The following is a 14,270-nucleotide window of genomic DNA, read 5'->3' on the forward strand; positions in this document are numbered from 1 at the left end:
ATGATTATAAAGTGGAAATCTGAATATTCTCAGTATTTGAATAATATTATCATAAACGTAAATAACCTCTGGGGGGGTTGAGAACTCAAAGTGAGACGAATAAGCCGTGCTTGTTGGTTAAAGTTCTGAAATTGCTCCTTTAACTTCATGATAATTTAGTCGGTGGACTGATTTTCCGAAGAAGCATTTTGATGTCTTCCACTTGTGAAAGAATAAATTAGGGTTGTATTGCTCATGCCTGATTTGGATCAAACTCTAATTACATTTGCAGCTGGAAATATAGAATCCAGTGGATTTATTTCGTCCTTTTAAAGCGAATATTGTTCATATGCTCTCCGGAAAGCTTTTCCTAAACGGGGACATTATTTCATTTAAAATTATTAACTTGCGAGAGTACTTCTGCTTCCTACCTACATTTCCAGTTTATTCAATAGATGTTCGTTGGCAATGTAATTTAATCAAAATTGAAAACATTTCGTGTTCAAAATGTGTATTTGCAGTGGGTATAATCCAAAAAACATCAATTCGAGCTCGCATTAACCAGTGCAACAAATATTAACGTTATTTAGCTATAATTAATTAGCAAATAATTCAAACGTATCAATTTTTCTAATCAAAACTATAGCAAATGTTGATTTTCGCCACAACTAATATTCTCTCGCCATAGATTTGTATGTAGAGCGTTTCCGCTGAAGGTTCTCTAAAATCTTGACCCACCTTGTGATGGGGTATTGGATCTAAAAATTATCGTTATGGTCCCTGCTTTCCCTATTCCTTGATATTTTTCCAATATACAGGATGAGTCGTAGCGGGACCAACACAGAGCAAGTCTGTGTAGGGGACCTCAAGATATGAAGATTTATTGATTTTTTTTCTATACCTACTTCATATCATTAAAAATCTTTTCGTAAACAGACAACTACACACATCGTCAAAAGTCTTGGACCCCCTGTAGAAACAAGGTTTATAATTTATTTGGTTGTATTTTATAATGGACAAAGATTTGTTATTTTGCAAGCAAAAAATAATAATAAACATGAAGATAAAGATGTTGTTGGGCATTTGGATTTTTATTTGCAAATATAGTTAGCACGTAGTTGTGTAATAATTAGGGGACCTAAGACTTTTGACGATGTGTGCATTGACACCACCCTCTCCTTCCCCCTTTCCATCAAATAAGGGCTTCCTCGAGGATCGCCACTTTCACCGCTGTTTTACAATATATACTGTCACGACATATACAACCACGATCTACAAGAAAAGGATGAAATAGACAAAAAAGCATACTTATTATAATTCCTTGAAGATATAGTACTAATTGGACACGACAAAAATAGAGAAAAAGCAGTAGAAAAACTCCAGACGCTAACAGGCGATGGCATAGTTCTACAGATGGAGGTTTACACATAATGCAACCAAAAATCAACTCTTACTATCAAACCACCAGATTAGAACTAACTCGCCAACAATAACTGTAGATGGATACGTAACTAAGCCTAAAGACTACATCAAATACCTGGGAGTAACAATAGACAAAAAACTTTAATTCTACAAATAGCTACAAAACACCAAGATAGAAGCTACGAAAAGGGCAAAACATTTTAGATCACTAACGTACAAAACCAAAGGCATCAGCATCAAAACAGCAACAGGAATTTACAAATCCATTCGTAGAGCATTGCTAGACCATGGATATCTACTGAGGATAAATTGAAAAACTAAGGAACATATACAGACAACGGAATAGATCATTTTAAGACTGATTACAAAGGTAAAATACCCGGGAAACTCACTGTACAACCTTTCCAACGAACTTTTATACGAATGCACAAAAATGACACGAATAATTGAAAGACTGCTACAAATGGAGACAAAGTGGAAAAATAACCATCATAACTGGAACATAGTAAACCCACTTTGCCTGACAAGGCAAACAAGGCAATCCCACTTCTTCATCCCCCCATCCAACCTACGGGAGCATTTTGAGCAAACTTAGAGTTATTTCAACCTACGTTTCAATTACTTTTATGTAACCTTTGAGTAAAACAACATACCATTAAATAAACTATTGTAACAATGGCAGAAAGACCAAACGGTCGATAGCTTGTTCCTTAGGGAACAAAGATTGTTTATATATATACAGGGTATTTCCTAACTACATATAGAAAATTTGAGCACGCAATCTTAGATGCATTTCAAGTGGAAAATTTCTAATAAACAAATATCCGCAAATATTTCGTTTTCAAAATACAGGATATTAAAATGCAGTAAAAAAAAACATTTTTCTTGAATATTTCCATTATGGCTGAAATTGGATTTTTTTTCTTAATATAAATATTATTTTTTACTGATGTTGTGTGTGTGTGTAGCAACTAATTTATAATCAGTACAAGGTCTACTTAAGATGATGTATTATAAGTAATGATGCTCATTTTCAACAGTTCTTATAACATGCAATTAAGTTTTTTTTATTTTGAAATAAATGAACCTTCCACTGATCGATTATTAATAAAGCGTTCTTGCATTTTTTTTTTTCGGTTCTGTTTGGAACAAAGAACATAAAAATCGGTCTTAACTAACGGCAAACACAGCGTCGCACATTTCGCGTGTAAGTAAAATAATAAAGATGTCCCAAGTGTACGGCACTGTCGCGTGAAAAAAATCTGAGAAAATGTAAATATGGGGCTGTAAACATGCTAAAATTAAAAAATTTAAACCATATTGGAAATATAAAAAAAAAAACATTTTTTTGGAATATTTTAACTTTCTGTATTTTGAAAACGAAGCATTTGCGAATATTTGTTTATTATACATTTTCCACTAGAAACTCATCCAGGATTACGCCATTAAATCTTCTACATGTAATTAGGAAACATCCTGTATACTATATTTTCCTTATTTTCATAGAAAAAATATTTTCGCAAATATCTTGAAAAGGACTAGGGATGAGAGTTACATGCTGAATTACCTGAAATTTTTTTCATTTTTAACTCGTATCTCGTGAATGAAGTATTTGAGCACATATATACGTTAATATGAACTAGTTATACTTGTAGACGTAGAATGTCCTGTTAAAAAATGGTCATCTTAATTTTGAGTGAACCTCGTATAAACAATCAACAATTTAACAAATTATTCCTTCGTAAGTACTTTTGAACACAATCGAGAAGAACAATGAATACATTATTTGATAATATTCACTATATATTTTCAAATTTTTGAACTTTATTTCATGAAATTGAACTATTCAAGATCATTGAATTACGATTACCTACTGAGTTAAACAGTCATATATCTCAATAAATCACTGTAATACTTACGTTTATATCCAAAGGTTCTTCCTCAGGAGTCAGAGCCAATGAACTTTTTCTATGATGCAACACCCCTCGGCCGACTTCTAAAAAGAAGAATAAAACTCATTGAACTCGGCATACTTCTAACAATTTTAACGTTATGTTATAGTCCATAAAATAAAAATAAATGTCCAGAATCACAAAACCTCAATGGATTACAAATATCGACATAGAGCCTTGATGCCAATTTTAAGAAAATATGGCTTTTATTGGCAGTAAAAATTTATGACACTTTCACGTGAAGTTGGCTATTATTATTAATGTTATCTACATGAAAAGCTCTACTGGTATAGATGGGCATTTTTAACTCCTTAAGGTAAAATTATTTACGCTCTGATAAATTTTCCAGGAACGGATTTTTCATAGAAACGATGAGATTGATGAGGAAACGCATTGGTCAGTTTATTATTTTTCATATAACTTACGTTCCTGATAAAATCTATGACATCACGCTTTTACATCTCTACATAACATGATATACAGAATGACAAAGAGAGGTAAACACCCAGTGTTTGTATTTTTATTTCAATAACATTTTACATGTAAATGTGTTTTGTGTCCAACAATTGATAATATTTTCAGCCTTATCTGCACAGTAATCTGTCCTTAAGTTTTTTGCGTATTGTTCCGTGTTGTAAAGATTTTGTCTCTACATTCGTAGCTTGACCCTTGATTGTTGAAAAACTTGTTGCTACGCGTTCTTTAAAGGCGACTGCTATGCCTCGAATACGTAAATTTTGGTACATCACTCAGCTTAGGGACTTTGAGAGAGGGCGGATTGTAGGATCACGAAAAGCAGGTCCTTCCATTAGAGAAATTGCCAGAAGAACCAACAGATCCATACGTGCCATTTTGAGATGTTATCAGGCATGGACGGAAGAAGGTCGTCAACACAGAGCTAGGAGCACAAGACGTCCTAGGGGAACAACCGAGCGCCAAGACCGCCGCCTTAGACTTTTGGCTCTTATCGACCGTTTTAGTACCACTCGAAGGATTGCCCATCAATGGTTTGAAGAACACGGATTCGTACAATATATGGTCGGATACAGAGTTTTGGGCTGTTTTCTTTTCGCCCCCATTGGGTGTTGCCTTTCACTCCCGAGCATCGACGAAACCGCCTGCAGTGATGCAAAGAGAGACAATAATGGAATCAGGAATGGAACAGCGTTGCTTTTAGTGATTAATCCCGTTTTTGCTTATGGATGCATAATGGTCGTGCAAAGGTAAGAAGGCGACGTGACGAAAGGCTTGATCCACAATTCGACATGGAGAGGCGTGTTCATCATACCGTAGAAGTAATGGTATAGAGTGCCATTGCATATGGAAGTAGATCACCTCCAGTCTTCATTAGAGGTAACATGACAGCCCTTCGTTATATTCAGGAAATAGTGGAACCATATGTCTTACCATACGTTGCAACCATTCAAAACGGTATTTTCCAACAAGACAATGTCAGACCACATGTGGCTAGAGTGGCGCGAAACTTCATGAACCAACACCATGTTACCATTTTACCATGGCCATCAAGATCACCTGATTTATCTCCTATCGAACAAGTGCGAGACATGGTAGATCGCAGTTTGTTGAATTTAGAGCATCCTCAGTCATTAGGCATGAAGTAGAAGTAGTCTGGAATAAGATTCCGCAAGGTGTTATAGACCACCTCGTAAGAACAATGCCCAGGCATCTAAGCGAGTGAATAACAGAGGGTCTTCGACACATTATTGAATAGTTTCTTGTGGTGGTCAACCAATTTGTTATCAATTGTAGGATTCAAAACACATTAGCATGCAAAATATTATTGAAATAAAAATACAAACACTGGGTGTTTACCTTTCTTTGCCATTCGGTATATAAAACAACTTCCTGTTTAAGTAAAAGGGTTTCTGATTTGAGGATTAATAGAAGCAAAGTTACGCAATCTGGGTCGTTAGGAGGATTTTAAGCTGGTATATTTTCCGGATTCAAATTAACTTTCCGAGCAAGCAGATTAAAAGTACATAACAAAAAATTCTGACGAGTCTGCTCCAACATGTTTTCAAAACTCTATAAAATTCCCATTTATTTCAGAAATTTCAATCATATTATCAATAGCCCTCCGAGATACGATATTTAAAGTTCACATAGTCCGTTTTCAATTTCCCAGAATTTAATAAAGCCCTTAATCGAGACGTATTCTCGATACACCTAGAGGACCGAAAATGCGGCTTACAGATTAATGCACCGACTTCCAGATTGATTTCTGATGCATATTTCTACTTCGTTCCAATATTTACAAATAACAATTTTGAATATAAAAACAGAAATGGACGCGGCTATAGTCAAGCAAAACCAGCAGAAGCCAACTCGAGTTTCTCCCCGCAATCGGATATTGCGCCTCCGAAAAAAATTCCAAACTTGAACTCAATTATCACCTTGTGTCCCTTAATCCGTCCGCCCGCTTTTAGAAAATAAGGGTCTGAAAGGAAATTAAGGGCAAAGGGTCCCGGAAAACATACTTTATAGAAGCAGAACTCTAAACAGTGTTTGAAATGCCTAGAATCGACTTAATACACTCACAAATGGACTTTGGGAAAATGGGAACAGGAAGACGTCTCTTTGATGTCGTAGAGGTGGATTTGAGGGATTTGTTGGGTTATGATTAATTGAGTTGTAAAAGTTTATACTGAGAAGGAAACGTGTGATTTACAGTTAAAATGTTTTATAAATAAATATAGGAAATAAATACAGGAAATAAGAGCAGTCCTCATTAAGCCTGTTATTTGTGATGTTCTCTTCGTTATTTGTGTTTCATATTTCTGGTAATACACTATCGAAAGCAAATTGGTATAAAAACCTGAACAGAGATCCTTTTTCCCTCTCCTATTTTTTCATAAATGTTCATTTCGAGTTCATAAATTTAATTCCTATTTGAATAAATAATAATAATAATTGCTATATATACTCCGAGTATTAAATGTAAATAGGCGGATAAAATTGCTAAAACGCTAAATAAACATGTTATATACAAAATATGTAGGTCATTCACTCATTTGAGTTCCCCAATGATAATTTTATGATTAATCTATTTTCTCCATTCTGGCGAACGAGTTTAAACACAAGTGAAAATGGAAATTGTGAAGGAGCATTTGCCATGCTAAAAATTAATTAAAATCTCTGAGGAGATTAGATCAGTAGCCGAATTCTTAAAATCCCGATTCGATTTCAATTGTCGTTTTATCACAAAGTTGATGAAACGACATTATTAAGTGCCTTATTAATTAAGTTTTAGCGACGTTCGGCAAAGACACTTCAAGGTCTTTGCAGATAAAAAAGATATTTCCAAAGATTTCTAAACCTATTTTCGAATTTTTATTTAAAAATATAATCAAGATTTCAAAAGTCAGGTGCAGATTTGGTAAATCAAACTCGAGTAATAACTAACTCGAAAATTGAGATACTCTGAAATACCAGATTTCTCTTCATTTGAGGATTAAATATCATTAAACCAAATTTTAACGATGTCTGAACATATTTTCGATCAAAAACGGATGGACACAGATTTAAAAACATGGAGAGCGTCTTTTTGGGAGCTGCAACGCGAATTCCAGCAACTATTTAGACACCAAGGATCAGAAAATTACAAGTAGTTGCTATAAAAGCTGCTCTGAAAAAGTCCATTTATCATCATATCACTATAAAAGAGGCTTCATTAGGTACACTAATGTGCTTAATTAAGTCGGATGTTACCACAATTATTCGAATTTGCAGATAGTGACACGACAGACACTGCAAGAGAGGAATTGAGAACGGCAGGACCTAAAATAAAATGTTGAGCGAATAGATATTGGAATTCCTTGTTCGGATTTGACCTCAAAGAAGTGAGACTTACGCTAAAATCGGTGATTGCAATCCGAGCGAGAAGGACTTTCCTGTGATTAACTTTGAAGCACGGAAAAGTGACTTTTGGAGAAGTCGAAGAAATGGTGGAATGCTGTTAAAAATGAAATTTCGATTAAATACATCGACGACATCTAAATCTCATTTAAAAAATAACAATTCTAAATGAAAATCTCCTAAGTGCTAATAAAGAAATGACAAGGTCGGCACTAAATATTTCATACTTAAAAGGGATTTGAACGAGACCTCAACGAGCCTGTGACTACTATTCCGCCGGGCTCTGTAAGCGGAAATACTCAGTATAGTATGAACATTGTACATATGGCTGACTCTTGATTATAGCATACTATACGTAGTGTCCACTTTCAGAAAGTGTCAATTTGTGACACTATCGAGTTTTATATTTTTGGAATGGGGAAAATTAGGGGAATCAGAGTAGTTAAAAATATACAGGGCGCCCCATTAAAAAAAACATAAGTTTGGTCTATGTCTCGAAAACTGTGAATTGTAAATAAAATCTGAGTACGCCACTGGATTCTACGTAAAAATCTTTATCTGACACCGTTTTTGCGTTTTCAATAACTTAAGGTATAGTCAAACTATAGAGGGGGTCCCAAAATACAATATTTTCAAAAACGCCCTGTAGTGTAAAAAGTAAAATAGTTGGATCTGTTCTGTCAACGTTACCATTAGTTTCACTAAAAAGTGATACAGGTTCGCGAAAACTGCATCTCTCTATCTTTGCTAATAACCCAGACATTCCACGATTACCACGAAAATGGGACACCCTGTACAGTGCCAGTGCCTTTACATGCCCGAATCAAAGGATGTATGTATATACATACAGTGTCAATTTGAAAACAATCCACCCTCGATATTTCGGTCCTTATAGAAAATATGTAAATATGCAAAAATACGTCGATTTTATTTTCAAAGAGCGTCTTCAAGGGGGACATTCTTTAAGTCGGTTTTCTATTAAATTGCATGCACCCTCTAGCAGGGATGGAAATAACCACTAAAATCTTAAATAGGAAGGGCGGTTGAGTTCTACTTCATTTGAAAAGTCTTTCAATTACCTATCCAAATATGTCTTTTTTTATTGAGAGATCTTCGAAAAATCATGTCCAAACCGTAAACAATGTTAGGTATTAACTGCATTGTAGAAAAATTGTTTATTAAAATTTCAAATGTTCACAACGCTGTCTAGTATTTTCTAAAGAATAATAAAGTATGTTTTCAAGCTCCACTCTAACATTCCCAAAAACTTCTATTTGAATTTCCCTGCACGCAATTGTAATTCTCTTCAATTCTCCCAAATCTTGCGGCTGGATTTTCTAAACAACAAATGATTATTTTGGATTTAATTTGTTTATTTGTAAACGCATTTATTTAAATATCCAACTTGTAGAAAAAACAGTAAGAACCTTGATTGAAAAAGGACGATGCAATTTTTAAGTTTTTTATTAAATTATTATTTATTATTGTAAATTTTATATCGCAAGTTAAAGGCTGGTAATAGTATTTTATTAGAAGAACTTCACTTTCAACAAGATGGAGCTCCACCACACTATTTTCTTCCTGTTAGACAGTGGTTACATAATAGGTTTCCTGGCAAATGTATTGATTAAAGAGGACTAATTGGATGGACACCGCAATCACCTGATTTACCCCCTTTGGATTTATTTCTCAGGCGGAATCTTCTATCTGTTGTTTATAAAAACTAGCCGCAAGATTTTGAAGGATTGGAGAGAAAAATTACAGCTGCGTGTAGCGAAATTAAAATAAAAGTTTTTGTGAATATTAGAATGGAGTTTGAAAACAGACTTTATTACTAGTTAGAAAATAAGGGAAAGCATTTCAAACACTTAAAACAGTAATAAACAATTTTTCTACAATACCGTTGATGCTTAAGCTTGTTTACAGTAAAGACATAATTTTTCGAAGACCTTTTGATGAAAAAAAAGGTACATTTGGAAAGATAATTGAAAGACCTTTCAAATGAGGTAGAACTCTACCCTCCTTCCCATTGAAGATTTTAACGGTTGTTTCTACCCCTACTAAGGGATGCATGCAGTTTAAAAATGTCCCCCTTGAAAATAAAATCGACGTGTTTTAGTGTATTTACATATTTTCTATAAGGACCGAAATATCGAAGGCGGTTCATTTTCAAATTGACACGCTGTACCTAATTTGCGGTTGTGATGGAAAACATTCAATTTTTGTCTTTATCGAATGTGTTTATTAGTAAACACCGAACTGACATAGAACCAAAACAAAAATATTTTTAGTCCATTGTCCTAGAAAGCGCCTTTGTCGAGTCCTAAATTAGTTTTTTTAGTCTGCCTGTCCCTATTAGTGACGTTGCGTAGAAAAGAAAGGAAAAAATAAACAATATAGTTTTGCCATCGTTAAATATCTCATTTAACCCTGTGTCTACTTCAACTACATTTCTTTAAGAGGAATACTCTACATTCGCGTACTGAAAAAACGTTTAGCATAATTAACTTCACAATTTCCGAAACAGGCACAATTAGGCCTTTACAACCTGAAATGAAATTGACAATGAAATTAACGAAAGCCAGATCCCTTTAATTAAGCACAATACCCCCCCCCCCCCCCCCCCCACACACACTGGAGAAAAATTTGCATGAAATTAAGAGCTTTCCCTATTCCCTTAAGAGCATAAAAGAATTTTCACGAATGCACGAGTGAATAGATATGCCAGTACATAAATCATTGGCATCAACATATTTGCCAAAACCAGGCACGTATCACTCCAAGGCTCCATAATTTTATTTACGCTCTTTCCGCAAAATGCTCTTTGTTGATATAACCTAATTTTATTTAGTGGGAATATCCATAAGATTCGTCAAATTTCCAGCCCCTTCTGGAGCAGAACATAAAGTCTATATGCGAGTTGTATCGATCTGGCACGCACCGTCACATGGAATGAAGATGTGCAACAGATTACGTTACCTGTGTTTTATGCATTGTATGTGAAGTTCATTGTATTTAATCCAGGTAATTGAATTCATGAAGGCATTGAAATGGCTTGGACGCAACCAATTCTAAGCATTTCTCATCTAATACATTTTTTATTAAAAATTAGTGTTGGAATTGCATCAAAGAGATGAACCAGAAATACGTTACCTACTTTCCCTTCCTTTTACTAGACTAAAAATTCTTCTTCTTTTATATCCCTATGAGCGTTAGTTAATGAATAAAATGCAATTACTCCAAAATCCTGGAGGATTTTTTGATATCCTCTTTGAGTGCTGTTTAACGAGATATGAAAGTGTTAATTAACCCCAAAGCTGGCAGCATTTAAGCAACATTATAGAAAAGTCTAGAGTACAGGAATTTCTAATCTCTAATATTAGCTTAAAGCCCACTAAATCACATCAGATTTACTACAATCTCAGGTGTTCTTCTCTTAACTTCATAATAAATCCCCAGTTTACATAGATTTGTATGGAACAATATAGAATGTCGAGATAAGGGCACGAGTTAATCCGTTGTAGCCGTATGTTACCACGACAAATAGGATCCTCTTGAGGACAGTAAGACATTGATAGATGTAGAATTGCTTGCGGAAATTGTTTTATGAAACGTTCTGCGATTTTTACGCGATGTGGGGAATTTCAGAGGAAGTTTTAATCACGGTAACTTACTCTCACGGACGTTTACCCATTATTGTCTTGATGAATTCCTTCACCGCCAGCTGATTGCCCATACTGGACCTCGACAAACACTAAGAACGTCATTGGGTATGCAAGACCCAACATTGGATTTTTTTAGCCCAGTGGTGCTTGAATAATTGAAGTCACCCTTAATTTTTATGAAATACCCATCATATCGATAACAGTTATGAAGCTGTGAAAAAATCACATAAGTCGAATATGTCACATAAAATACATAATTGAATAACTGAATAAGAGACCCAAAAGTAATTCAAACGAAGATGATTTATTTAGAGAAAGAACAAAAATCATTTTTTGTTTTGTATTTTTTTTGGAAATATAGAGGGAGAGGGGAATTGAGTTGGATTACTAAGACCCTTGTTAAAATTGCGCTAACAATCAGGTTCACAAGCAAAAAAAATTGCTATAAAAACGAAAATTCACACCAAACTAACCTGAACGAAAGTGTGTGAAATGTTAGTATGTAAAATATGTAAAAGTCTCCGAAAATTCCTCGCCTCAATCGCTGAGAAAAGACAATTTTGGGAGAACATGAGTCACGTCATCAATTTACAAATTCATTTGAGTCAAATGATTACTGTTTGATTATTGTGCCTAATTTAACCTTTGACCTCCTGTTCAAGCATCAGCAAGCAATTATAGATGTAACCAAGTGTACGAGGCATCGGTTACCACAAATCAGTTTTCATTAAGTAACTTTTTTAATTTGTTTTTTCTCAATCGTAAATTTTACACTACGTTCATTCGAATTCGAGAAAGTTATTCAAACGATTATTATTATGCTTGTTTACTGTAAAAAAAATTTCATGAATATATCTCGACCAAATCGAAGCTTTAAAATTATGATTACAAACGTGATTAGATTCAAAATTTTCCATGAAAAAATAATTACGTATGGGAGACAATTGGGATCCCATTACCGTCCCAGACTTTTGCTGATAATAATCCTTTTGATATTGAAAACAAGTCGTTCTCACACAAACCGTTAGTAACTCTATGAGAGTGTTTATGTTTAATTTAGAACATTCTAAAAGATTGACGTCATTTTCAAGTTTATTTTTGACGATTCAAAGTGTTTTATGAACTGGATCATTTGGGAATAAACTAGACACGTCAAAAGTTTTCAATGTGTGATTTGGATCTAAATTTATATTATACAATTATTATCGGTTGAAATAAATATTTAGCTTTATGGAAATATATTGATGATGTTTTTTCAATATACGAGCCTGATAACTATCATTTGGATAACTTTCTTAATAATTTAAACTCTAAAGAACCGAATGTAACATTTAGGATTGAAAAACAACAAAATAAAAACTTCATTTCTTAGATTTTTTAGTCAACAAAGATTTACAAAAATTCGGAACAAGTGTTTACCGGAAATCAACCCCCATAGACCCTTACTTGAATTATAACTCCAATCATCCAATCATGGTAAAAAGAGAGATTGTAAAATGTCTATGCGATCGGGCAAAACTAAACAAAAACTTAAAAGAACAAAATTTGAATGTCGAAAAAATAGATATAAAATTGTTTTTGTGTGAAAACAGTTATTGTAATAATTTTATGGACAAATATTTTCACACTTTCTTACAAATTATAACGAGGAAAAATCAAAATTGGCCTGTTACAAGCCTTTTTATACCGTAAATAGTAGATAAATCAAACCAAATCAAACAATTAGGAAATAAACTAAATGTTAGAATAACATTTAAGAACGATATCACAATACGTTCAAAATTTACAAAAACAAAACAAGAAAATGGAAATGAACACACAAAAAAGTTATATATAACTTTTTTTTGCAAATGTGACAAATTTTGTATTGGTGAAACATTTAAACCATTAAAAACGAGAATTAAAAAACACAAAAACTACATTATATGTGGAAAATTTCATAGGTCAAACATATGCTAGCATGCCTTTGATAATGGTCACAGAATTAAATGAAGCGTCGTTACCAAGAAACCATTATTAAGGCAGCATAAAATGAAAAAAGGCATATACTTTATTTCATCGAACTTATGGACACTTGTTTATCTATCCTTATATAAGAGGTCAATTTCAGATGCGTGAAAAAGACCACTAAAAAAATTTTAATACAACACTAATAAATATCGCATAGAGTAACTATTAACACAAGTTAAGAAAAGTGTTGGTTCAAGCCCCTAGGAAACGGTGAATATTATACTTAATAAGTTTTAACTGAAAATAGTGACAAATAATCTATTCGAACAACTATTGTTTTGTTAGAGATTGTTTCCTAAAAGTAAAATAAAAAAAATTATTAGCCTTAAACGTATAAAACACTTTTACAAGAATAATTACGCTAATGAAAAATTTCTCAGTAATAACTTTAATAAATAAACTTTAATTTTCATTTATTACATATTTATTCACAAAATTCTCTGCTTCCATTGTAACCGTGAATATTTCTGCATTTTCTGTTTATCCCTAAATATCCACCCAGCAACGCTTAATGCTGGACAAACTTTCTGCATAAATTGGACTATTTTCCCGTTTTCCACTTACAAAATTATGTTTATTTAGAACCACATACTGAGCATAGTACTACTGTAATAAAAAATAAGGTGAATTTTTTATTTAAACTTCGCAGGTACTATAAAATCATAAAATTCATTTTTTTGTAGATTGGTAGCACTGTCTGTGACATCTACGAAGTGTCATGTCAATATATTTAATTGCTGCAGAGCTATACGTGTTTTTGTAGACATACAGAACTAAGTTTTTCGATTTTTACTATACCTGATTTTGTTGAGCAGAGAATTTGCATTATCTTTTTTTGCAGAATGACTATTCTATCGCGGAAACTTTAGGAGGATATTACGAAAGGCCTTTGGTGATACGACTACGTCGCAAAAAATGTTTGTAAGTGGTATGAAGCTTTTAAAGAAGGCTGAGAAGGAGTTCAAGACAAACAGCACCCCCAGACGACCACCAACATCTACTAAAGCCACGTCAAGAAAATCAAAGATTTGGTACTCCAAAGTTGTCAATTGACAATTAGAGACCTTGCTGATGTTACGAACATTTCATTTAAATCAATCCCTTCCATTTTAAAAGGTTTTGTGCCTCAAACGCAGCTAATGTCAATGAGCCAAATCGTTAACATGGAATTTTATTTGAGCGTTATGCTTCGTTTACGTGAAGCTATTCGCCTCAAAAGGTCAAAATTATAGGCAGACAATTCCTTGTTTTTGCACCATGATAATATACCGTCTCACATTGCATTGGTTTTTCGAGAACATTTTGCCAAAAACTCAACCCATATCGTTCCGTGACCACCGTATTGGCCCGATTTAGCACTGTTAGA

At 33.7% G+C, this 14,270-nt stretch overlaps 1 protein-coding gene across 5 annotated transcripts in view; it reads right to left on the bottom strand.

Moving 5' to 3' along the window:
- Positions 1-14,270, bottom strand: part of Pde8 (phosphodiesterase 8) — a 145,984-nt gene that overhangs the window by 77,243 nt on the left and 54,471 nt on the right. For all 5 annotated transcript variants that reach the window (XM_066403529.1, XM_066403533.1, XM_066403530.1 and 2 more), the window contains one exon: positions 3,321-3,397. In XM_066403529.1, coding sequence (XP_066259626.1) covers positions 3,321-3,397 — 77 coding nt within the window. The remainder of the gene's footprint in view (positions 1-3,320; positions 3,398-14,270) is intronic.

Source organism: Euwallacea similis, chromosome 29 (assembly GCF_039881205.1).
Source record: "Euwallacea similis isolate ESF13 chromosome 29, ESF131.1, whole genome shotgun sequence".
Classification (NCBI taxonomy): Eukaryota; Metazoa; Arthropoda; class Insecta; order Coleoptera; family Curculionidae; genus Euwallacea; species Euwallacea similis.